At 43.0% G+C, this 23,351-nt stretch overlaps 2 protein-coding genes across 7 annotated transcripts; both read right to left on the reverse strand.

The window, feature by feature from the left end:
- Positions 1-1,275: 1,275 nt before the first annotated feature.
- Positions 1,276-16,382, reverse strand: ganabb (glucosidase II alpha subunit b). 6 transcript variants are annotated; one of them, XR_003981453.1, is made up of 26 exons: positions 16,178-16,382; positions 15,249-15,350; positions 14,610-14,718; positions 14,150-14,277; positions 12,927-13,106; positions 12,698-12,763; positions 10,257-10,317; positions 10,065-10,146; positions 9,833-9,929; positions 9,536-9,716; positions 9,284-9,437; positions 8,205-8,440; positions 7,987-8,113; positions 7,752-7,831; positions 7,213-7,353; positions 6,828-6,924; positions 6,469-6,570; positions 5,878-6,121; positions 5,291-5,355; positions 4,865-4,941; positions 4,668-4,742; positions 4,424-4,537; positions 4,209-4,318; positions 3,994-4,094; positions 2,567-2,796; positions 1,276-2,533 (listed from the first exon to the last, which is right to left on the reverse strand). XR_003981453.1 is itself a non-coding variant. In XM_030396516.1 (25 exons), the coding sequence occupies exons 1-25, from the start codon at positions 16,195-16,197 to the stop codon at positions 2,687-2,689; spliced, it is 2,856 nt and encodes a 951-aa protein (XP_030252376.1). In that variant the 5' UTR covers positions 16,198-16,382; the 3' UTR covers positions 1,276-2,686. The 6 variants fall into 6 exon arrangements, 5 of the variants coding, with proteins under 5 accessions (XP_030252376.1, XP_030252375.1, XP_030252377.1 ...); XM_030396516.1 differs by having other exon boundaries at positions 1,276-2,796; positions 10,257-10,314; XM_030396515.1 differs by having other exon boundaries at positions 1,276-2,796.
- A 744-nt stretch (positions 16,383-17,126) lies between these two features.
- On the reverse strand, positions 17,127-22,582 carry ints5 (integrator complex subunit 5). Its single transcript, XM_030397390.1, has 4 exons — positions 22,357-22,582; positions 21,221-21,473; positions 18,894-20,870; positions 17,127-18,571 (listed from the first exon to the last, which is right to left on the reverse strand). Exons 1-4 carry the CDS (start codon positions 22,449-22,451, stop codon positions 17,852-17,854), a joined length of 3,045 nt encoding a protein of 1,014 aa, XP_030253250.1. The 5' UTR covers positions 22,452-22,582; the 3' UTR covers positions 17,127-17,851.
- Positions 22,583-23,351: the final 769 nt, after the last annotated feature.

The raw sequence follows: 23,351 nt of genomic DNA on the forward strand, positions 1-23,351 counted from the left end.
GGCCGTTCCCGCCAGTTAAAGGAGGAAAGTTAGGTGAAAAGTAAAGTAAAAAGAAAAGAAATGATTTTAAAAAATCTAAATGAACGGATTAAAGTTAATTAATGACACGAAAAGTCTAGATTATAGATACGAAGTCAAATATGAGCTAAAAAAAATCAAAATTACTTAATAAAAAGTCATGAATATGATTTAAATACTCGGAATTGATGAGATGAAAAGGCAAAATCATGAAATGAAAAGTTTACATTAAAAAAATTAATGAGATTGAAATTGAAATCAGGACATTAGTCATGAATATGACACAAAGTCAATTATTTGATAAAGAGTCATGAATACCAGCCAAAAAAAATTATGCCATGAAAAGTCATGAATTTTAGATTAAAGGTTGAAACGTTGAGATCAACCGTGATTTGATTAGAAATCATAAGTATGGCATAACTAGTTGAAATTATGAGATACACTTTGGCTTTTTTAATCTCATAATTATGACTTACAATGACAATTTTGTTTTTTTAAATCATGGCTATATTTTCATCAATTTGGCAATAATGGGTTTCAATAATATCTCAACCTTATAATAAAAAGTTACTAAAACGAAGTCATACAAATACAGCATTTGTCCAAATGCAATTATTTATATCTTTTGAACAACAAACAACAAAAGACTTCAAAGTGAAACCTTTTCAGATTCCTTTTCAGAAACCATGGGCGCACCCACAAAGTCAAATTTAATAAGTATTTCTGCTTGTTTAAAGATAAAGAAAGGCCCTGATAAGATATTTACTCCTGAGGAATGATTGTGACAAATGTCTAGAGAACACAACACTGTACCCACTCTGTATTTATATTAATAGTTAATATCTCAGAAGTTAATGTTCAAATACAGATTAAGAAAAACTGAGTTTCTGTGGTTAAAATGTGACTTCCCGACCTGATCATTAAACTGCACCTTGAAAGTTTTGGTTTGTAGATGAAGGGGACAGACATACATTGTTGCTAATCACCTTGTGAAAGTTATATTGTCTCTTCCACCACTTAATGTAACTAAGCAGAGCTGGCTATAGTTAGTGTGTGAGGTGTGTATTTACTACATCTTATTTTTTTGGTTCCTGTTTGCAAATGTGGGCTCATTAAGTGTTAATGACACTTGTTTTTGGATAATGTGTAACAGACACAGACTGAAATATGAATACAGACAACAGACGTCTCATTAATGACAGAAATGTAGTAAAGAAGTAAATCTAAACGTAATTAAATCAAAACCAAACACTTCTCTCACATTTGGTCAACTTTATTTTCACTTGGTCTCATCTTGTAGTAGTACATCTGACAACTTTGACAGCTGAAGTCTTTTTCCTTCACTTCCGTTTTCCACCAATTCAAGCCATCACCAACAAAACTGAAGCAACATGTACATTTATAATCATAAAAACAATCAAGACAAACTCATAGAACATCAAAACTCCTAAAAGGCCCGATGATTTGACTTGTCAGGACTCCAGAGTCTCCAGAGAATCATTTGAAAGTTCAGACTGTTCGGCGTCGATTAGGATTTACTTTTGTACAAAAACAGCACAAATAGATATCTGCTAGTGAAACACCTTTCAAGACTTCAATCCGAACTGTTCGTTAAGCTCCAAATGTCACTCTGGAAATTCTCGACAGTCCCGACATCTAATAAACACATGAAAATCTAAACATCTTGTAAGTTGTCACTCTTCCTCAAGTGCATTAAAAATAATCTAGTAAACAACGCTGAGAAAAAGGACTCGATAAAAGAAAGAACGCACATCGACAGGATGATCCACAAACACCAGTGGTTTAGTCCCCTGAAGCGATTCCCCCGGTTGCCAAGTTTCTTCCAAAGAACAGCTGAAAATCCCCTCTCGGTGCAGCAGTTTAACCAACCTGATCGCTCCCACTGTGAAACGATGTTAAGGAATCAAACTCATCACTGACGTTCTCTGGGAGAGGCTAAAGAATTAACGTGCCATGGCGATTTCTTTACATTTTGTGGCAGAGCTTCAGGTTGTATTGATTGTTGGCAAACTCTCCCCAAATATAATCAAATGTGGCAGAAGTAAAGACGGTCGAGCTCTTAGCTGATTTAAGTGCTTTTGCTAATATAGGGGAAGGAATGTTTTTTTTTTTATTATTTTCTTTTTTTTTAAATCAGAAACAGATTGAGGGAATCACCAGCAGGTGGAGCGTGTGCTCAGAATGTGAACCTTCATTTCAAATCACAGTGATCTTTCTTCGGAGGGAGACAGGATGGACGATTAAAAAAACAAAACAAAAAAGTGTGTCTGAATGTTTTCTTCTCAACCCCACGGATTCATTACAATGACATGATTCGAGTTGCTCAGTTGCCATCTATCTGAAGAACCTGACGAACATAATTATCTATCTAGCAGTAACCATTCTTGTTAGGTTTTTACAGCGTGACTGAACACAAGAGGGACATGACAGAGACGTTAGGTGGCTCAGTTCGACTAATAGGTCTACATGGGATTATGCATGTGTGTGTGTTTTGATGCGTTTATGTTCTTTTATTCCCCCACGGTGGCTATCCTGTTGTCTTTGCTTTAGTTAGTCGTAGGTATCAGCGCTTCTTTCTCGCCCTCTGTTCAGTCCAGTTCAGTCATTTTCTCCTCCTGCTCCTCCTCATTGTCTCCCGTCTCCATGGTTACTGAAGCGTCACAGACCAGTCTACCCCTGCGTTCATGCCGGGCTTGCGGAGCGTCAACACGGACATTGAGGCGTCGAATTCAAACTCTACCTGGCTCTCCTGACCACCTGCAGGACAGAAGAGGAGAGAGAGTTAGAGGAAGTGAGAGAGAAAAGAGTGTCAATCTCATCTTGGACAAGAATCAGGAAAAAAAAAAAATGTGTAAGTGCAGTTGTGTCGGCTATATGAGCCCGTGTTTCTTGTTTTCAAAGAGGCCGCCGCCGAAAATGTATCCCTCGGCTAAGTTTGCTGTCTGCTGATTAGTAGCCGTTACCCTAACCACAAATTCAAAGACATTTTCTCACAAACATTCACACTTGAACTTCTCCAAACCTCTCTAGAGGGGCTCAAGTGTGCACAAAGTTTAGTGGTACACACAAAATAGCTTCATTTAAAAACACATTAAGTGTTATAACTCGAGGAAGTGTGATCTAGCAGCAGTTGACATGTTCGTACAAGAACAGCTAAAAATAAAGTAACATGAGAAGCCGTGATGATATTCATGAGTAATGAATCATCGAGCTCTACTTTGTCTTTGACCTGTATGAACATTATTTCATTTAGCACAAAAGAGGCACGGATACACTTCCACGCTGCTTTAATCACTGTAAAAAGAGAAGATTAAAAACGATTTGCCAAAACTGTTTCGAAAACTTGGTTCACATGAACTCGGTTTAAGGTTAATGTGAAGATTGTTCCACTCTACTGAAATCTGTTTCAACTCAAAGAAAACGCAGCTGTTCTTTAAAATAAGGAAGTGCAGTGCTTTCTGCCACAAATGTTTAAAATATTCAAATAACATAGTGAAAAAAGGAGTGTTACTATATGGTGACTTATATGTATATCACATCCATGTGTGTGAATGTTGTGATAGATCAGTCTGGAGTCCAGCAAAGCCAGTGAGGCGTGGTGATGGACACTGAGGTCAACATTTTATCAAGCTTAAAACCTGAAATATAATTGGCATTCTTCTTAGCATGTCTGTATGTTAAAGTGCTGTGTGCAGGCCCCTACAATGAACTAACTAACCAGTAGTTGCCTCACAAATGTCAATGCACGTTGCCTCCTCCTCTGCATGCATTTTCTTTTCAAAATAAAAGCCTGAAGATGCCTTTACAGCTGTTCTATATTGGATATTGTGAAAAATATTTCATTACAAATATTGAACTTTTCAGCTCAAACCTACCGAGCAGCATTCAGTCTATGGCTAAAAATATATCAACCTATGGGAATTAACATGGGGAAGATGTTGTCATGTCACTCACCAGCAGTCTTAAGGGTAACCTTGCTGGGCTTACTGGCTCCCAGTATGATAATGCGTTCGATCCAGGAGCGGGTAGAAAACTGGGCATCCGGAGCCATGTTACTGTGGACCAGGAAGAGACATGGATTTAATATTCAGAGGTTTTACAATATCAAAAATATACAGTAACACTATGGCAGGTTTTCTGCACTGAGACAGAGATAATTCATCACTCACACAGAGGAGAGGATGTTTTTGGTGAAGGAAAGCTTCCTCAGGATGAACTCCTTCTTTTCATAGTTGAAGGTGTGGCCATCATCTATGTAGAGCTCGCCCTCTGCAGTTCTCTGTCAGACAAAAAAAGTGAAAAGGTCAGAACTTTGCGTGTCAGAATAGCAGTGGGTGACAGGTGGCTCTTGTAGCTATCACAATGGTTTGTACAACTGAGTTACCTGGGGGTTAAGAGCCACATATAGAGTGTAGGGATCGTGCTCCATGCAGGTGGAAGACCTGCGAACTCGTAGCTTCCTGGGAATAATGGAGCCGCCGCGCTGGAACACAGGGATCTGAAAGAAAGAGAGAGCTCCATATTAAAACAAGAGGAAAAATATAAACTATGAAAGACTGTTGAACACTTCGGACTATCGAAGATTGTGATTGTAGGTAAAGTCATCATCGGGCATTTTAGTGTCTTACAGAGCTCATGGTGACAGGAATGTAAAGGTTCTGGGCTCCATTGTGCTTCTGGAACGTGTGGACGTCAAACCAAAGCTGAGGAACACACAAACACACACCAGATAAGAAAAGGTTTCATCAAGACAAAGAACTCCTGAGTGTGCAGTCATGTTACTGACGCAGTAGGTGCTGAAAGATGAGTAACTGCCTCCTCTTACCTCGTCTTTGCCAGGCAGGTAGGCGGTGACTCCCCTGGCTCCCTCCTCAGTAACCGGGTGCACCAACAAGTCTCTCCCTGCAGCACAGTTGAGTCATGTCAGCGAGTCTAATAATTGTTTGGAATCACGTCTGCCTCTCTGATGCCTGATATTCAAGTTTTCATTCTAGTTTGTCCGCTTGTAACTCGGCTGTTCCCGCGAAAAACAGACGTGATCCACACCCAACACATGTCATCATTGTTTCACAACAATAACTGCAGTGCAACAGATTTGGAGAACTCAGCTGCAGAGATTGTGTATTCAATTAATTCGATAAGGCTAGTTTGAACATTAGACATTGAGGTTTTTAAGTAGATTCTTATCTAAAAATCACAAACAGATCTCTTGGAACAAAGCACATTGGAGTTTTAATGTTCTGTGTCTCACCAATCAAGAACTCGTCATCGATAGCAAAAGTAGCAGGATCCTGAGGATACTCCACCCACAGTGGTCTGCAACAGAGATACAAATGTCAGCTGCATTGGAATATGATTCATAATCATTATCAGATTCGGGACATTTGGCTAAATTTTGGCTACATTCTCTCTGTTTAAGGCAGTGTTTGCTTATGTATTACTGCAGTAATGAGTAATTACATGACATTATTACACTGAAAGAACAGAGCATAAACACAAGATTCAACCACTTAAACTTAATTAAGTTGCTGCATAAATAATACATTGAAGCATGTTGTGTTGGTATCACAGCTGAGCCTACTGCATGCTTACTTGATCTGTGAATAAATCCTGTTAATTAACATTCACCTTGCACACAAAAGCCAGATGTTAGTCGGTGTAAGGGAGGTTTTCGACTAATGTAAACGGGGTAAATGTGAGGATATTCACAATTCTCCCTCTGATTTATTTTATAATGATCTGTAGTAAGACCTTATATTCTCCCATCCCCACTCAACACAGAAAAAGACAACATGAAAGAGAAACAAACAGATTCGGTGTTTCCCGTCCAGTCCTCACCTCATGATGGGCTCTCCAGTCTGGTGTGCTTGGTAGAACTGCTGGTACCAGTAGGGCAGGAGGGTGTAGCGCTGGCGCACCGCTTCACGGATCAGCGCTGTGTTTTCAGGACCGAACAGCCAGGGCTCGCGGCGGGGTGTGTCCAGGTGAGCGTGGGCCCTGAAGAACGGCTGGTAAGCGCCCGTCTGGTACCAACGCACAAGCAGCTCAGTGCTGGGAGACTTGAAGAATCCACCGACATCAGCTGTGAGACAGACGAGGTCAGTGTTAGGAGTCAGAGTCAGATAAGGGCTTTCAGAGCCTGATGTAAACAAAACAGCCAGAAACAACATCATCTTGAGATCTGCCATTCTTGGAACTTTTGGCCAGAACCGGAGGAGAATTTGATATTTGTACAAAATTAGCTTCAATTAATGTAGGTGCATTGGCATAAACACCTGACCTCCTCATCAATGTGACATATTTTCAGTTACAGTTCTCTAAATGTTTTGTAGTTTGAGTTATTATAATAAAAACAACAACAACAACAATAAACTTTATATAAAACAAAAAGGAGAAATTAGCAGTTAACAGTATACTGATCACACTCACCACCACAGAAAGAGATTCCAACCAGGCCTAGGCTCAGACACATGGGGATGGAGATTTTCAGATGGTCCCACTCAGCAGCGTTATCGCCGGTCCACACAGCACCTAAAGACACATACGCACTTCAACACACTTGGTCCTGCACTAAGATAACAAAGGTTTCTGCATTTACTCCTTACACACTTTGTATTTTGTATCTTTCACTAAAATTTAATATTCTACACCATTTATCCTCATAAAAACCTACTTGTTACTTGTTGTACTGAACATTTTTTTTGAGAATTTCCATTAGGGATTAATACAAGTTCTACCTCTATTCTTGTCTAATCCAAGTTTCATTGAAGAACTAAAAAAGGTCTTACCGTAGCGCTGTGACCCAGCAAAGAAGGCTCTGGTCAGGACAAAAGGTCGCTCGACTCCTCCTGACCTCTGGATCAAACCCTCCGCCGTGGCCATTTGCTGCAGGTTGCACACAGGATAATCATTGAAGCAGTGGGGGGGATTTTTATGCAAATCATCAGATTCATTAGATTATTTCTGCAAGATTACTTAACTAATATTATGTTGAAGGGCTGCGGCCACATTTTATATTGCTAATATTTCATAATTTGTATTCTAATGGTTTCTGCTTGGTGTACACATAAATACTCAACCACACCAGAAAAACAACAAAGTCTGAAATCAAAATATTGAACAGAAAGCTTTGGTTCATTCCCACAAAGAAACAGACGACCTGTGTGCACTCACCACATAGAAGCCATACAGGTTGTGGACGTCACGGTGCTCCCAGGCTCCGTGCATGGCATCCTTGTGCATGGTAACCTCTGGCCCATTAAAGACTGACGGCTCATTCATGTCGTTCCACGTATAGAGGTTCTCCATGGAACCCTGGAGAGCAGACAGGGATTGTGGATATCAGTCTCAAGGACGGACTAATTACATTACGAAAAAACTGCCATTTTAAACTCATGAACTGATTCATTAAACCTCGGCGGAGAAGAAAGTCAGTAGCTAATAGCAGCAAACTTTAACTGTAGTGGGCAGCTCCTGAGTCAAAACATACTATATGTACTGATGCAGCATGTAATCTGTAAAGTTACTAGTAACTGAAGTTTTTGAATCAATGTAGTGCAGTAAAAGATATTTGCCTCCAAAATGTAGTGGAGTGGAAGTATAAAGTTCCAGAAAAAGGAAAATACTCAGGTAAAGTACAAGTATTTCAAAATTGTACTTAAACACAGTTCTTGAGTGAATGTAGATACATTCCATCACTGCTTAAGACTCACCTCATACTGATCGTAGGCGAACATGCTGGCCCACCAGGCCCTCATGTCTGCACGGGTGAAATCTGGATAGCCAGCGCTTCCTGAAAAAGATGCGAAGCGAAAGGGAAGTAAGAGAAGTGTTCCTTGTTGGAATGAAGACCTCTGCACACCGAGAAACAACTTCTCCTCATCGAAGATCCAATTTATAAAGTATATTTAGAGATACATTGATGTTGAGGTGTCAGTCGTCTCTTACCAGGCCAACACCAGCCCTCGTAGTCTCCCCCATCTTTATTCTTGATATAGAAACCCTTAGAGCGGATTTCATTGTGGATCTTGTAGTTGCTGTCTACTTTAATATGAGGGTCCACAATGGCAACCATCTGTAAAAACAACAAAACTAAAATTAGTAAAAAGTAAACTATATTGTGGATCCTAACATGAGGGTGGCGAAGGAATATTTGTCATCTCTACCTTGCGTTTCTTCTCCACCAGACCCTGCAGCATCTCCTTCGGGGATGCAAACTTGTGTGGATCCCAGGTGAAGTAGCGCTTCCCGTCCGTGTGCTCGATGTCGAGCCAGATGAAGTCATAGGGGATGTCGTGCTCGTCAAAGCCTGCATCCACCTCCTGCACGTCCTTCTGGTCGTTGTAGTTCCAGCGGCACTGGTGGTAGGCCAGAGCAGAGAGGGGAGGGAAAGACTGGGTGCCTGATGGACGACATGAGGAGAAAAGCTTTAAGAAAGGTACTGATACTTCTATAAGTTGGTAGTAAAACTTTATCTTGACTTTAGCATCCTAGTTAGAGATTTTAATTGTTAGGACTTGTTAAAAACTGAGCAAATGCCTTTGTGTTTAATATCTGAATGACCAGAGTTCTCTCCGAATTCAGTTCATAATTACAACCTTAATATAAGTGAAAGAAAAACGCTTAAATTGATAAGCCTCTAATGGGGCTTTTCCATACACATGCTGGCTCGGCTTCACTATGCTTCACTCGTCACGACAGCCCAACACTGCAGGGATTTGTATTTTGACTACAACAGGGCTACCTGCTTGAAGGTGTCTCTTTAGCCAATGATGCACTTGTTCTGAATTGCGGTCAAAAGTGGCTGTAAATACTCGTTGGTGCAGTATTATTGAAGAATAACTTAAGAAACCTGATAAACATTTTTCATTTCCTATAAATTCTTCACAATAAAAGTAGTAGTAGTTATTTAAATAAGAGCTTTAATCATAAAGAAGCAAAATCCAAATGTTGGGTTTTCGCCAGCAGCAACTTAACAAGATTTCTTGTAGTATAGCTGAAAGCGGACACGATGAAAGGAAGAGAATGTTAGGATACAAACCACCAAGATTCAGGTAGAGGCTACCAAAGTACAAAGTGATGAACACAGAGACTTAAAAAAAAAGCAACATCTTTCTCTCTGATCTCCTTCACAGACAAACAAGCAACAAAAGCCAAAAGTGCTAATGGAAGGTTTGTCCTGGAAAAAACATGGGAAAGAAAGCATTGTATTTTCATATGAATGGGTAGTTGTCCATCGTCCTACCTGTGAGGGAGGCATACTGAGAGAAGATGTCTTTGGGTGTTGGTCCAAGCATAATGAAGACATCGATGATGCCGCTTTCAGAAATCCAACGCACATCCGTCTGCGGCGTCTCACTGGAGCCCTGCACGTAATCCAGCATTTTCCCAAACACAGTCTGGGGAGAGAGAGAAAAGTATGTGAGTGACGGACTGGGCTGGCTATTTGTGACAAAAACAGTTCAAGGTGCAAAAGGTGGAAGAAGAAGAGACGTACCTTTCCAGCTGTGTTGGAGCTGATATCCACCCAGGTCTCAGCAGCATTGAGCCAGAAGATGCCTGTGGTCCGCTGGGCGTTGTGGGCCAACATGACAGGGACAGCGCCGTAAAGGGCCATGGGGTTGTAAAGCTCGTACTGGAAGACATCCAGGTTGTAGAGCCGATACGGATCACCATTACTGAAACAGAAGGACACTTACTTAGGCTTGACTCAATGAAGACTACACTCTATGTAACAGAACCCCTCAAATATCTTCATTTTGTATGCGAGATACAACTTGTTGTTGACACTCACTCTGTTGTTTTGAGTCTGAGGGTGTCTGCGTGTTCTGGGATGCCGTAGACGTGCTCAACCCCCGGCAACGAAAAATCTAAACTAACAGCAGAGGGACCTGTGAGGAGAGAGAAACCCATGATCAGTTAGAGGAGTAGGAAGATGGAGAGAAAATACCAGGTTACACACAAGATTAAAAACACAGTTCAGTTAAAATGAACAGTGACAGAATATATACGCAAATATGACTTACCACTAGGTTTACTATCGGCATGCGATTTAAACGATTCCTCCCACATCCCGTCTTCGACTTTCTCTTCCTCTTCCTTTGCTGTCTGGCAGGCAAACAGGGGGAACAGACATCATTTACAAAAGAAGAATAAGCCTGAGTACAGAAATGTTAAATAAAGAGAGGAAAGGGAAAGTGCGTTTCAGAGTGTTGTACCTCGGCCTGGTTTGCTGGATCAGCCTCCTCTTTCTTCTCGCCCTCTGGGTCTGCCTGACTGCTTCCATGGGAAAAAGAACCGAAAGGGGAAGGGGACACGGGGAAAAGAAAGAAATGTCACCTTGGCAAAGGCATGCTATCTTATGACGTGTAACAAAATGTGGGGAATATAGTTAAACTATGATAAAAAGGAAAAGGACGTACAAACAGGGAGGTTGGTGGATGCCCCCTGACTCAAATGACAACAAATACACTACATGGTCCTAAATTACTTTAATGACAAAGGGGACTGAGCAACTCCCTACCTTGTGGCTATTTAAAGCTAGGCATTACGGGACAGGACCTCTTGAGGCTGCAACACGCGAACTTACAGAATCAAGTGCTACCCAGTGGATTCCCCATATTACATGATGTAATCGTGGCCATGGCATTGCACCAAAGACCCACTCAAACAAGCCTTCAACCGCCAAAAGTTTGGCTCATGATTCGCAGCAGGCGATGCACATGCAAGAGGCAGCAGTGCCAACATGGGTTTTTGAAAAGCTTGTTATGCTGTATTCATATTAAAGCGGAAAAACAAGGCTACTGCGTCACATGTTCGGTGTTGCAGGATTCTTGGGACAGACTCACGATCATAAACTTCAGACGAGGGATAAAAACTGTGCAAAGATCCACATCCTGGCGTCTACTTTACCAACAAACCAGCAATGAAGAAGATCAGCTATTGCTGTTCAAAGTTAGCTCAAAGCAGAGATGCGAAACGGGTGACAGAGGGGCCAAATCCCAATGTCTTCACTAAATCCTTAAGCCCTGAGCCCTCTGGGACTTAGCTGACATCAACTGGTAGGTGTTTGAGTAAGAGATCTTCAAGGGGCTGAAATGGTATAATAGGAACGGGGTAGCATTGTGACATTTTGCTTTACCTTGGAGGCTTTTGGTCAGATTTTATTTTATTTTTTAAAGAACCCTACTGAACTGCAACTAGCAATTATTGTCACTATCAATTAATATGCTTAATCTTGACAAAATTTCATGATAAAGAAAAAAAAAAATAAAAATACTCTTCACAATTTCCCAGAGCCCAAAGTGACATCAAAGTCTTTCTTATATCCACGATTCAAAAAAAAAAAAGACGACTTATATACTATCATAGCAGCTCTGATAACATAAGCCTTAACATGTTGGTTGACACAGCTAGAAGAAATTGGTAAGACTGAGATATGTCAAATCTGTCCTGAAGATTTGTGTGTGTTGCCTTCACACCGCTGGGTATTCAACCGTTGGAACATATGACTTTAGTTTAGCACCACAATATGAAAGACGGGTAGGGAGCATCCTCTCAAACAATAAATGCAGCAACTACTCACATTTAAGAAGCTTGAATAAGGATGTGTTTGACGTTTTTGCTTGAAATGTTACTGTAACGACCATTACTGACACTCAAACAGTGTTCTTGTCCCACACATGGACACAAATGGCTCATACTTTCCCCAGGAAACGTTTCAGTTTTGTCTCAAAATGATGATGATTTGTTATTGTACAGTTTCACTCACCAACTCTACTCATTAATTTAGCCGCCCTCCATCTCAAATTCCAGCTACACTTCATAAATCAGTGTGGGACGGTCACAATACACCACACACACATACACAACAACGACATGGAGGGCTTCTACAGAACCTGTTTTTCCGCAGTAATGACAGAACGGTCAGCAGAAAATGTCCCAATTTAGAGAATTATTACCTCGAAAACTGGAACGCAAACTAAAGCATAACCACAAAGAGAGATGTTGCTGTCTGGTTTGGGAACGGGGCTTCTTGATCTGAAAATTAGACACAAACTAGCTGGTGGGAGGCAGACTACGTGTGTGTGAGGACAGAAAAGCTTTGGGTTGATGCAGCTTCTGCGACTAGCATCATTTTTCATCTACCGCAGTTAGCTCTGAACGAAAACTGAGCAAGCTTGACGAATCATTTCAGCTAACGTAACTGGTCAAGAAACAGTCAGTCATGCAGCTACAGTGTTAGATCTGCTCTACGGCGATGATTTAGTAAATCAGACGCTGATCGGACAGAACAGTGGTGCACAGTTAAATCACTGGTAGGCACAGCAGACCCTAGATCATTGGGTTGTATGTTTTTTTACGATCAGGATGATTTTTTCTTTGTTTCATGAAATAAGACAAAAAAAATCAACACCTAAGTGGCTCAAATGATCCTTTGAAAACATGAGGATGATAACAAGGGGCTGGACTGACCCCTTAATTCTGGTTCGAATTAAAATACAGACATGCACACACACTCATCCACGCCCCTCTCTCACTCTCAGTCACATTTATTTCAGGGTGTTTGGTGTGATGGGAGTCCCTACACTTTTTGACACTATTGGCAGCATTAGCACAAGGAACAGAATACACACTTACAAATCTTAAGGGTCTTTACCTAGAGAATACCCTCTTGATATTATCCCACACGCTAGCCACTGTGCTAGTTACTTTATAGGAGAAACTAGGATGATAGGGGAGAAGAGGACAGAACAACGAGTCAGAGACAATACTCAAAAACAAACCATTTCATGGGAACAAAAATAGAAAATCATCCACTGAGTGAGGACGTGGATTAAAAGAGACGGCTGGCATTTGGAAATGTGTGTGCATGCGCGGCTTCTCACGTGTCCTTGCGCATCCTCAGGTGCTCGAAGGCCAGCAGGCCGCGAGAGTTCAGCGACATCAACACGTCTCGCCCTTCCATGATGTCCAGCCGGAATGGCCGGGCGCTGACGATGACCCTCTGAGACTCCGCCCCCAGGGACAGCACAACTCCGTTCTCGTCCTGAGACAAGAGAGACAGGCTGGGGCCGAGGGACAGGAAGAGGAGAGGAGGTTAAAGAGAGGATTTGATTAGAAAAACAGAATAATTATATACTCACTATCTGCTCCAAACTTAGAATCTCATTTCAAACTGTTTAGTTCGGCTTTACAAGAATGTAATAAGGTAAACCGACAGCATTTCTGAGAGATGAAGGGAGAAAGCAATTATCTTTTTAAATGGATGGGCTCCTCTGTGTCACTGTAGCCTTGTCTTGTTCCTTGACCTACAGTAAAAAATGCCAATTTTTCTTTTCCCAATTTGGATCTGTTTTGTTTGAGACATATTTTACACAACACGTCTTTGTCACAGCAGATATTCTGACCGACTGCAGAAGGAAAAGTACAGGTGTTCTCTTTATTTTACGCCTGCACCCTCCCGAGGACCCTGACACATCAACTGTAGGCCAACAGCATGGCCGTTGGCGAGCCCATGTTGTGCTTGTTGCTGCAGCGTGTCCAACACACTGTTCAGCCAAGTAAATCACTGCATGAGAAGACAAGTGGATAAAGAGCCGGTTGCCGCACTACCCATGATTTCCACCCATTTAACGTGGTTTCTCCTTATTTTTTCACTCCCATCAGACATATTCTTGATAAGAAGTGGCCATATCAGCGAGAGTGGCATCCAGAAATTCTGCTTTATCCCTACAACAACAATTTTGGGGGAGTTTTTTTTTCTATCCAAATGTAGTTTGGATCTTTTTCAAAGATGAAGATTGATGTCCTCAAACATCTAGTTTTGTTTACAACCCAATGATATTCAGTTTACTGTCAAAAAGGGAAATATGTGAAAATATTCACACGTATGAAGCTGGAATCAGATAACCTTTACTTTAAACTTGATGAATCAATTATCAATAGTTGGCAAATAATCAAACCGTTGCTGCTCTAAAACTGACACACACAACTGGTAGGACTGCACACAGAAAAGAGTTCCTTTTGCCTTTTAAGTTTGACATATCAAAACTTACACCCAGCCGCCCACCACCTCCACACTATTACTTAGCACCCTTGGGAGACTTACGGCTCAGTAGGTGGCTCCCTGATGAGCACATCTGGGACCTCATAGCGCGGCTTCAGGGGTTTCAGCTCGTTAATCTTCACCCTTGTTATGTTTCCCTGGAGACGGTAGAGCTCGAGCAGCAGACGCACCTGAGAGGCGAACACAGAAAGAGGGGTGAGAGAGGGATGAGGAGAAGCAAAGGAGAGTACATAGGAATTTCACTATGATCCCAAACATGGCAGCCGGTACATGGGTTCAGCCAAGGGCTAGGATTTTTTTAGCATTCCAGTTTGTTTGCCATATTAGGTATTTGATTTTGATACCACAAAGAAGGGAAGCTGTTAACTTGGGCTTTCACAAAGGCATATGTTCACTGAATTTGTATGAAGCAGAGACGCCGATGTGGGAACAGACTTATCATATGGCTATAATCATAAAAACGTAGTGTTAATAAGGAGTTAGTTCTCTATGTGTGATTTACCTTGTTGTTGTCATTGATGAGCTGTAAGGTGAGTCTGGTGTTGGTCAGCTCCATGGTCTCGAGCAGCGCTCGATAGGGAGACTCCCCTGGTTTCAGAGCTCGCTGACGCCTGTTGAACGTTTAATAACAAGAGTGGATATCAGTGATATATCAGTATCTGAATGCTTTTCTTTGGCCAACACTAAATAAAAAAAAAAGGTCCCATATTGTAGAAATATACTTTACTATAAAAAAGAGGTCTAGCTGCTATTTAAATACTGTGCACGACTCAAAACACTCAGTTCAACAAGGAATGCACACAGGCAAACTCAGAAGCTGTTTATTTGAGAGCTGGGGCAGAAACACATTGGGCGGGTCTTGCTCAGGCCTGTGAGAGCTGACCAATCAGAGCAGACTGGACTTTTGAAGGTGAGGGCCTTAAAGAGACAGTAGCTTAAACGAACCACTGAGACAAAGGGTGAATAAATGTCCTGCAGCAATGGACGGTATGACAAGAATAATGTGTTTGCTTTAGCCCTGAAGCAAGTAAAACAAATTTAGTGGGTACCCAAAAATATGAACCTGAAAATGTGCATAGAATGGGACCTTGAGACGAAATAAATGTATTTTTTTCTCCATCTGTTTCTGTTGCGAACTTACTTGCAGAAGGCACTCTGGTCACAGGTCTTGAAGTTGCCCTTGTCCACAGCCCATGTCCCACTGAGGCACACGGCCAGCCAGAGCAGCAAGACAGACGCCATCCTACAGGGAAAACCGAGGAGACAACCAAAGTTTAAGATGGTGAAGACCGATCACCTCCCCAGTTCATTGACACGCATTTGGTTGAGTAATCACCAACGAGAACCCATGCCAACCTACAGCATGTATACAGGAGTTAAACTTATACCGACACACACGGACTTTGATCTCTCCGTGGTGATATAATATGTCCCCAGCACCAGAAAATGTCACAGGCAGCTCAACCCATTTCCCGTTTCCTCATCCTGCTGCAGCCACACAGCGTTCATATATTAACCAGTTTTTCATATCAGAGCGGACATGTAAGGACTTATTTCTGGCCTTCATAGTCCTGTCAAAGCTGTGTGATGTGATGTTCTTGAACTGACGCCAGGAGACGGCATTAACAAGCTACCGTATCAGCTAGCTAATGTGGGCTAAAGTTAGCTAGCATCCAATCGGAAATCTGGTCAAATACGGGAGAAAAATGGGCACACATGATTAATTTAAGAATAATAACGTATTGGTATTTTACAGACGGACTTATTCTTGTTTGTTTGACAATACTAGTATCGTTTATCACGTCTTGGGATAGGGAGGATATCGAGCTAACCTTGCTGACAGCGGTAACGGAACAGGGAGCCTGTCAAGCCGTTAATTCAATTGGGGGGTGATCTCGATTTTTCCATAATGATTTTCCGTTGCGGCCATTAAAGCCTGAAACAGTCACTTTGCCTAAACGCCAACAAAGTGTGTACCCACAGCGATAATCTCTGGCCTCTCACACACTGATAATAAATCAAACAAATGATAAAAATTCACAATGAAACTGCGGACCTGCTTTGTCTTACCTCTCAGTGAAGGCGGCCATCTTGACTATGTTCCCGTTTGACTCCGCCCATTTCACTCCGCAACAAAGATCGTTAAAAAGTAAGATTCTCAACCGTGCGAAACAATTTCAGAAAAAAAATCTCTTTAAACCTGAACATGTGATTTAAATCATCCCGATTACGACACTTACTATATTGTGTTACATTTTCTGTCTTAAATAGGACGTTATCTCGTTATCAGATTAAGGTTAAAGGGGGGATTTATGTGAACTTCGCATGAATATTCATCCTCTCAGGCGCGGACACGTCATCGCCGAGCTCCAGTCAGTGAAGTGCACACATTTGTCCTGGATTGATTTCCAACCAATGCAACGTAGAAGTGCTGGGAACACGTGTACAGTCTAATGCAATGCAATGCAATGCAATGAATAAGCCCTGCAATAAATCCAATATCTTTTTAAATATAAGTCATATTTTTGTCCTTCCTAAGTATGACCAAGGGTTGGATTGTAATGGATTGATATAGAATGTGCAGCTGTTTGCATTATTCTGTCCAAACCCTCAGTGGTTTACAGCCCCAGGGTAAGGACTCCTATAAGCAGCTGCAAGATATTAATCAGGATGTAAAATAAAGAAGACAGAGATTATCTTACACATAATTATGCTTATTTTGTAGTATCTCTTTATTAACTATTGTACAGTTTTACTTTCAAAAACCTAAAAATAACAAAAGTTATTTAAATGCAGCTGGCTCTGAAGAAGGGAGAACCACTGCCTGGAAATTTAGTTCTAGGTGTTAAAGTATTAAGGAATAACAAACACAAGAGGCTGGAGGTTGCCTTAGAGGATTTACAGGCTGTACATTTAAACAGGCTCTGATCACTTTAATCACCGACAGAGACTTTAATCGCCACAGGAGTCCTGTGGTAACACGTTTTTGCCCCAATATGGTTAGTCAATTCATGACACATTCAAGGAACAGATGAAGATTTATTCGTGAATTGGTTAAACAACATAAGAAATGCAAAGCGTGTTTGTCTGAAAAATGATGCAAAACAAATCTATAAATTATTTAACAAGAGTTAAAGTTGCACTTTGTAGTTTTGGGGAGGACGTCTTCATCAGAAGAGAAAGATCTTCATTGACTGACTTTTTTTTATGCGTCAACAAACTTTTCACTTTCATTAAGGAAGAAACTGAAGAAACAAACTGAACTTCGAGAACAACACAACTTCATACCGTTTTACTTTGTTTATATTTCTGTGCTCGTATTCACCTGTGAGAGTTATGGTTACGGAAAAAAATTACATCCTTCTCAGTTTGGAAAAAAATTCTGAGTTTGAATTTCTTCTCTAAAACGACAAAGTGCCTCTTTAAGTTGTTATTTTCTAATAAATTTGACACATTAAGGCTTTATTTTGTGTGGAGCAAATTCTGTTTTCACTGAATATAAATGTGTGGCATTTCTTTCGCCCAAATAACAAAGTTAGAAATGTATCATGTCTTCAAATATGGTACAAAAAGGTACACACACACACACACAGACACACACACACACACACACAGACACACACACAGCTATACTTGTATGAAACTGAACTACAATGATGTCAACTTTGCAGTCCACTCTTTGACCACACTGACATTTAACAGTCTCTGTTTATTCCCTCTTCAAAGTTTGCTCCCCATTAACCTTCAGAGCTGGAAACGCCAACACAGGTGTCCCAATCTATCTATGTTTTTATGCAGGACGCTGTGGATCGGTGCCACGTATCTTGCCACGTCACCGTCCCTCGAGAAATCCCTGCAGAACAGGCCCTTCTCTGAGCTGAAGATGAACTTCTGGGGCATTGGCCCGTTTCCTCGCACATACTCCCACACGGCCAGGAGCAGCAGCCTCACCTCGAAGGGGGTGAGGTGGGGGAAGGCTTCGTGGACGTTGGCCAGCACGGGAGGCAGGAGCTGGCCCTCTCCCATGCAGGACACCAGGAGGCAGGAGGCCTGGAGGTGCCACGGGGAGTCTGTGGACAACGTCTCACGGGACGCCTCCCAGTGAGCCAGCAGAGTGGCCAGGAGGCCTCTGAGCACAGCTGAGCAGTAGCAGAGAGCCGGACGTCCAGCTGCCACAACCTGAAGAAGAGGGAAGAGCACGGGGTGCGCCTCGAAGCAACGCCGGATGTGGATGTCTCGCTCCACTGTGGTGCGGGCGTGCTCCTCTGGGGGCCAGGACAGCTCGCCATTGGCCACATCCGGACAGACGTTTTCCACCAATGTGACTGCAATGACCTTGGCTGCCTCTGCGTTGATGGGCGCTGGCTCGTCAGGGTCCGATGGTGGTCGTGAGCCGTTGATAGAGCCGTTGAGGCCAGAGGAGCTACAACACTGGACTATGACAGCCAGAAGAGTCTGGACATTCTGCAGACAGGAGAAAATGATGGAGACACATTATCAGTCTTTTTCTGCCGCAACTAATCACGCAAATCTACCTCCACCCCATCAGTTAAATGTTTACGGGAAAATGTAAAAGGCGCACAAAAATCTACATCCATAGAAAAACCACTTGACTGTACTGGTGCTGTCTTCTGTATTCCACATTTAGCTTAAAAGTATGCTAAACTACTTTGCTTAAGGAGGGAGCAAGTGAGGGAAAGGGAGATAGGAATTTTGTCAGCTAATGTTACCTTATAAAAATCAATGTAATTGAAATGAAACTGCACTCTCAAATTGTTCAACTTACCTGGATGACCCCAGATGGGTCAGGCAGATTGGCGGCAGTGCGGACCTTCAGCCCCTTGCCAATCACCCCGGCATGAAACACAGACCACACGCTGCCAGAGAAGTTGACTGTGGTGCCAAATCGACAGTTGATGTCCAGCAAAGAGGCTCCGAGGTCGGGGGATACTGACGGCGAAGTCACAGGGGCGCCGGACATGTCTGCGATCTGACCTCCAAACAGCTCGGCGTTGCCTTTGTGCAGCGCTCCCTCGACCAGCTGCTGAAGAACTGCTTTCAGAGTGAGCGGAGAATACGCCGCGAACCGGGACAGCAGCAGGACCGACCAGTTCACCGCCTCCCCTGCTTGTCCCCCATCTCTCCCCACCTTCCCCCCTTCTCCTCGTCTCCTTAGTGCCAGGAAGAAATGTGTCACGGCGGCACGGGAAAGCAGGAGCAGGTGTGCTGGGGAGGAGGTGCGGGGGAGCGGGCTACAGGACAGGAGGCGCACTGCAGCGTGAGACACAGCTGGGTCGCCGTGGAGAAGGAGCGGACCAAAATCATGGAGGTGTCCCGAGACCGCTGAGCCCACCTGGATGGCCATGGAGGACTGAACACCTGCCGCTCCTCTTCTCTCCTCATCCTGGCTCTGGATGGCTGCGGCCAGGTTCAGCAGCAGCTGCCTCAGCTGACGGGGCCCCAGAGTGTGCGTGTGGATCTGGGCCACACAGCGAGCCACAGCGGCAGGAATGAGTCCTGCTATGCAAGAGGAGAGCGTCGTGTGGAGCTGCCAGGCCAGAGCCAACTCCTCTGGGTTGCGGGCCTGGGTGAGAAGCTGGCAGAAGGCCTCAGTGGCCACACTGGGACCCCCGTACACCGACAGCAGACACAGCAACTGGTGCAGCCAGAGGTGACGCTTCCTCTCCAGTCGCAGCGTCTCGGCACAGAGCTCACCTATGTGAGACTGCAGCTCCTCCAAGAAGGGGATAACCCTCTGGGGCTGAGAGGAGGCTGAGTGGTGGGGGCTGACCTCACTTCCATCCATGCGGTTGAAGACCAGTTTGTGGAGGTGAAGAAGCAGCGTCTGTAGGAGGCGATCGCATCCTTCTCTGACTCCTTCATGGGGGGAGGGTGTAGGGCCGGAGATGATGACTGAGGCGGGAGTGGCTGTGTCCGCCAGAAAACGGAGGACCCGGGCACCTCCTGATGGGCTCTGGCTTATGAGGTGGACTGCCAGCCCTAGCATGTTATCTAGTTCTTCTCTGGGGAGACCCTGCAGCAACGCCTGCAGGTGGAGCAGGACAGGAGGGCGCAGCAGCTCTACCAGTTCTGCAGACACGGCACCAAAGAGGTTGGGGGACATTGCAGCCAGCTGCAGCAGAAATGGAACTGCAGCACGACGGAGTTGAGGGGAATTTTCCCAGGACGTTGAGGATGAAGTGGGAGACATGGGGCTCGATGGAGTCAGGCTCTCCTGAAACATCCTGAGCAGCTCCTTCCTGATGCTGTCCGAGTGGTGCGCCGCAAGGTGTCCGAGGATTCCCACCACCGAGCCAATCTTGGGGACTCTGCTGCCTTTATCTGCTCCCATCACAAGAAGCCCTTGGTCCTTAGCGCCATGAGAGCAGAAGTCCTTGAGTCCGCACGCCAAGACTCGGCTGATGATAGTACCTGGGAAGGCAGAGCCGATGTGAGCCACCACCCAATCAAAATGCGGGGAGTGCTGAACGGAGGTGTCCAACAGCGCATCCACACAGGCGTCAGGGCACCAGGCCAGCATGGCGGCCAAACACTGGGAGTAGGCCTCCATGAGGGAGCGGGTGGCAGCACAGGACATCCAGAGCTGGAGCAGCTCATTGAGGCTGGAGGAGTGAGGGGCCACCCTGCGGCCGGCATGCTTGCTGCTCAGCTGGCCCAGGAGGTCCACAGCCCAGGCGGATACCAGAGGGGCCCAGGCCCGCGGGTTGAGCCGGATGAACTCTGACAGGACGCCATGAACCTCCTACAGACAAACAGAAATAATTAAGAACATCTTCTGGGTTGTATTTTCATTAAAGAAAGAAAACAAGGGTTAGGTTAGTCAGACCTGTTGTGGTCTGGATACTGATGTGCTTTGAGCTCATAAGAACGATTCAGACATTTTGATTCAGAGAAAGAAACTTACACAAAAGTTGTATCAAAAGTACTGAGTTACTTTTAGCTCAACAGACAAAATACTGGGGCAAACAAAACAACAAACAATAAATATTCAGGTTTATTATCACATGATTAAGAGAAAAGCAGCAGCATGGCCTGTTATGTTTGAATATTTATTAGTCCGTTGTAATTTTCATGGTTCCTGTGTCATCACACCTGTATGATGTCCTCCAGGTTGGAGCTGACCCCGGAGCTGCCATCACCCTCTGTCTCTAGGTTGTGCAGGAAGGCGGAGACGTGCTCATCATAAACGCCCCTCAGATGCTCCAGCACCGCCCCTCGACAGGCCGGGACGGAGCGCAGCAGGCGCACAGCACAGCGGGCGTGTTCCCGGACACTGAGCTTCCGGCCCTGAACGGTGTCAACGCCACTGATGAAGGACTTGATCTCCTGGGACAGTTCCTGGGCGCTAGAGGAGAAGGATGGACAAAAGGAGTTCAGCACGAGCACAACATGATGAGGAAAGGGATGAGAAACACAAGCTTCCTCTGTCCAGCTTGCCAAATGTCAGAAATTGCTTCGGTTCTGTTTGAGTTAAATGTCTGGGTCCGGAGGTTTAAGTCAGAGAAAGCCAGCTGGAGCATGGGCTCTATGAAGTCTTGGCATTTTTCACTTTTTTTGACATGTTATACACCAAATGACTGATTTACTGTCCCAATTCTTCTCATTTTATCAAAAATAAAATGAACAGTATAGGGCAATAAGTAAGAACTATATTCATTATCCATTTATCAGCATACTTATTCTAAATATATCTTAAAACAAACCAAGATATATATAATGTATATATAAATATCTTATTATAGCAGTATTATTTAACAGCCATATATACTAACCTTACAATCAACAGGAAAATGATTAATAATGGGGATAATAAACTCTTTTATAAAATTAAAATACACAACATTCTCCACAAATATTAGCTTTTCTCTAATTAATATAATTTGTACTTCGTAATTTACTACTTTGTAATTTGTGTTCCAGGGGTGTTTCTCCGGACAAATAACATCTCTCAAACCACACGCTGGGCTCCAACAGCTTGTCATGTGTAGATGTCTTTGTTGATCCTTTAATAAATGGATAATCGATTAACTGAAAAAGTCCTCACTGCAGCCCCTGACGTCTAATGTGGCAGAGTAACTTTCAACACGAGCTGGCTCTACAGACCAGACTAGTATTGATCTTTGTTCATTTAACTTCAAGAGAAAACAAGACGCATGTGCTAAACTGACTTCAGAGCCTAAATGTAGTAGTTCTGTCAGCCCAGCAGCTTCCTCCCCACCACCGCTCACCTCAGGGCAGTCTGCGCTGTGTGAGTGTGTGAGCTCTGCATCGCTTTCAGCGGATTCCCGTCAAACACCACAGACATCGTTTGGTCCTTTAACATGAAGGCGTCACATTAAATCCTCCTCTCGGCTGTGGGGCTTCGACGCTGGCGACTGTGAAAGCTTTCTGTTGATCCCTCTGTCCAGTTTCAGAACAAAATACTCCGAAAGGGCGCTCCAAAGCCGGAAGTGAGCTCTTCTTCGTAGGTACAAAAAATGGGCAAACCGTCGCAGACAGCTGACGTCACTAGCGACATCTTGTGGTTATTTTCTTTCTTTCTTTCTTTCTTTGCTTCTCTTGATTGTTGCTTTGTTTCTTCTTGTTTGTTTTGTTTGATTTCTTTCTTTCTTTTTTCCTTTTTTCTCTTGTTTGTTTGTTTGTTTCTTTTTGTTTGTTTGTTTTTCCTTTGTTTTTGTTCCTTGTATGTTTTTTGTTTGTTTGTTTCTTTTTCGCTTCTTTCTTTCTAGTTATAGTTACTGTATCTAAGTGAGACAAAAAATTATTAATTAATGAATTTATCCCCAAAGGTAAAATTAAGTCATTGACGAAAGCCCTGAGTATATAATTTTCCTTTAAATGCTTGTTAACTAAAACACCTAAACACAATAAATTAATGAAAGATCTTATAATTTTACAATTAATACTAGCCTATGTGTCCTTATTCTGTCTTTAAATGTTAAATTAATTATTCAATTCTACAAGAATATCAAAATACATTTTGATAAGGATTTTTAAATTGTCTTTTGTCTTCTGTTATTACATTTAGTATGTTTATGTCTCGTATTTCATGATTCATTTGTTTTTCCTGCTTTAATATTTGATTACAATTCTAATCTCAAAATGTGTGTGTAGGTTGTCAACTAAATACTAAATGAGATCCAACCCATAGAGCCACAAAAGGACTTTTTTACGGGAAACAACAGGAAAATCTTTTTTTTTTTGTGTGTGTGTGTATGTGATG

This window comes from Sparus aurata, chromosome 18 (genome assembly GCF_900880675.1).
Source record: "Sparus aurata chromosome 18, fSpaAur1.1, whole genome shotgun sequence".
Lineage (NCBI taxonomy): Eukaryota > Metazoa > Chordata > Actinopteri > Spariformes > Sparidae > Sparus > Sparus aurata.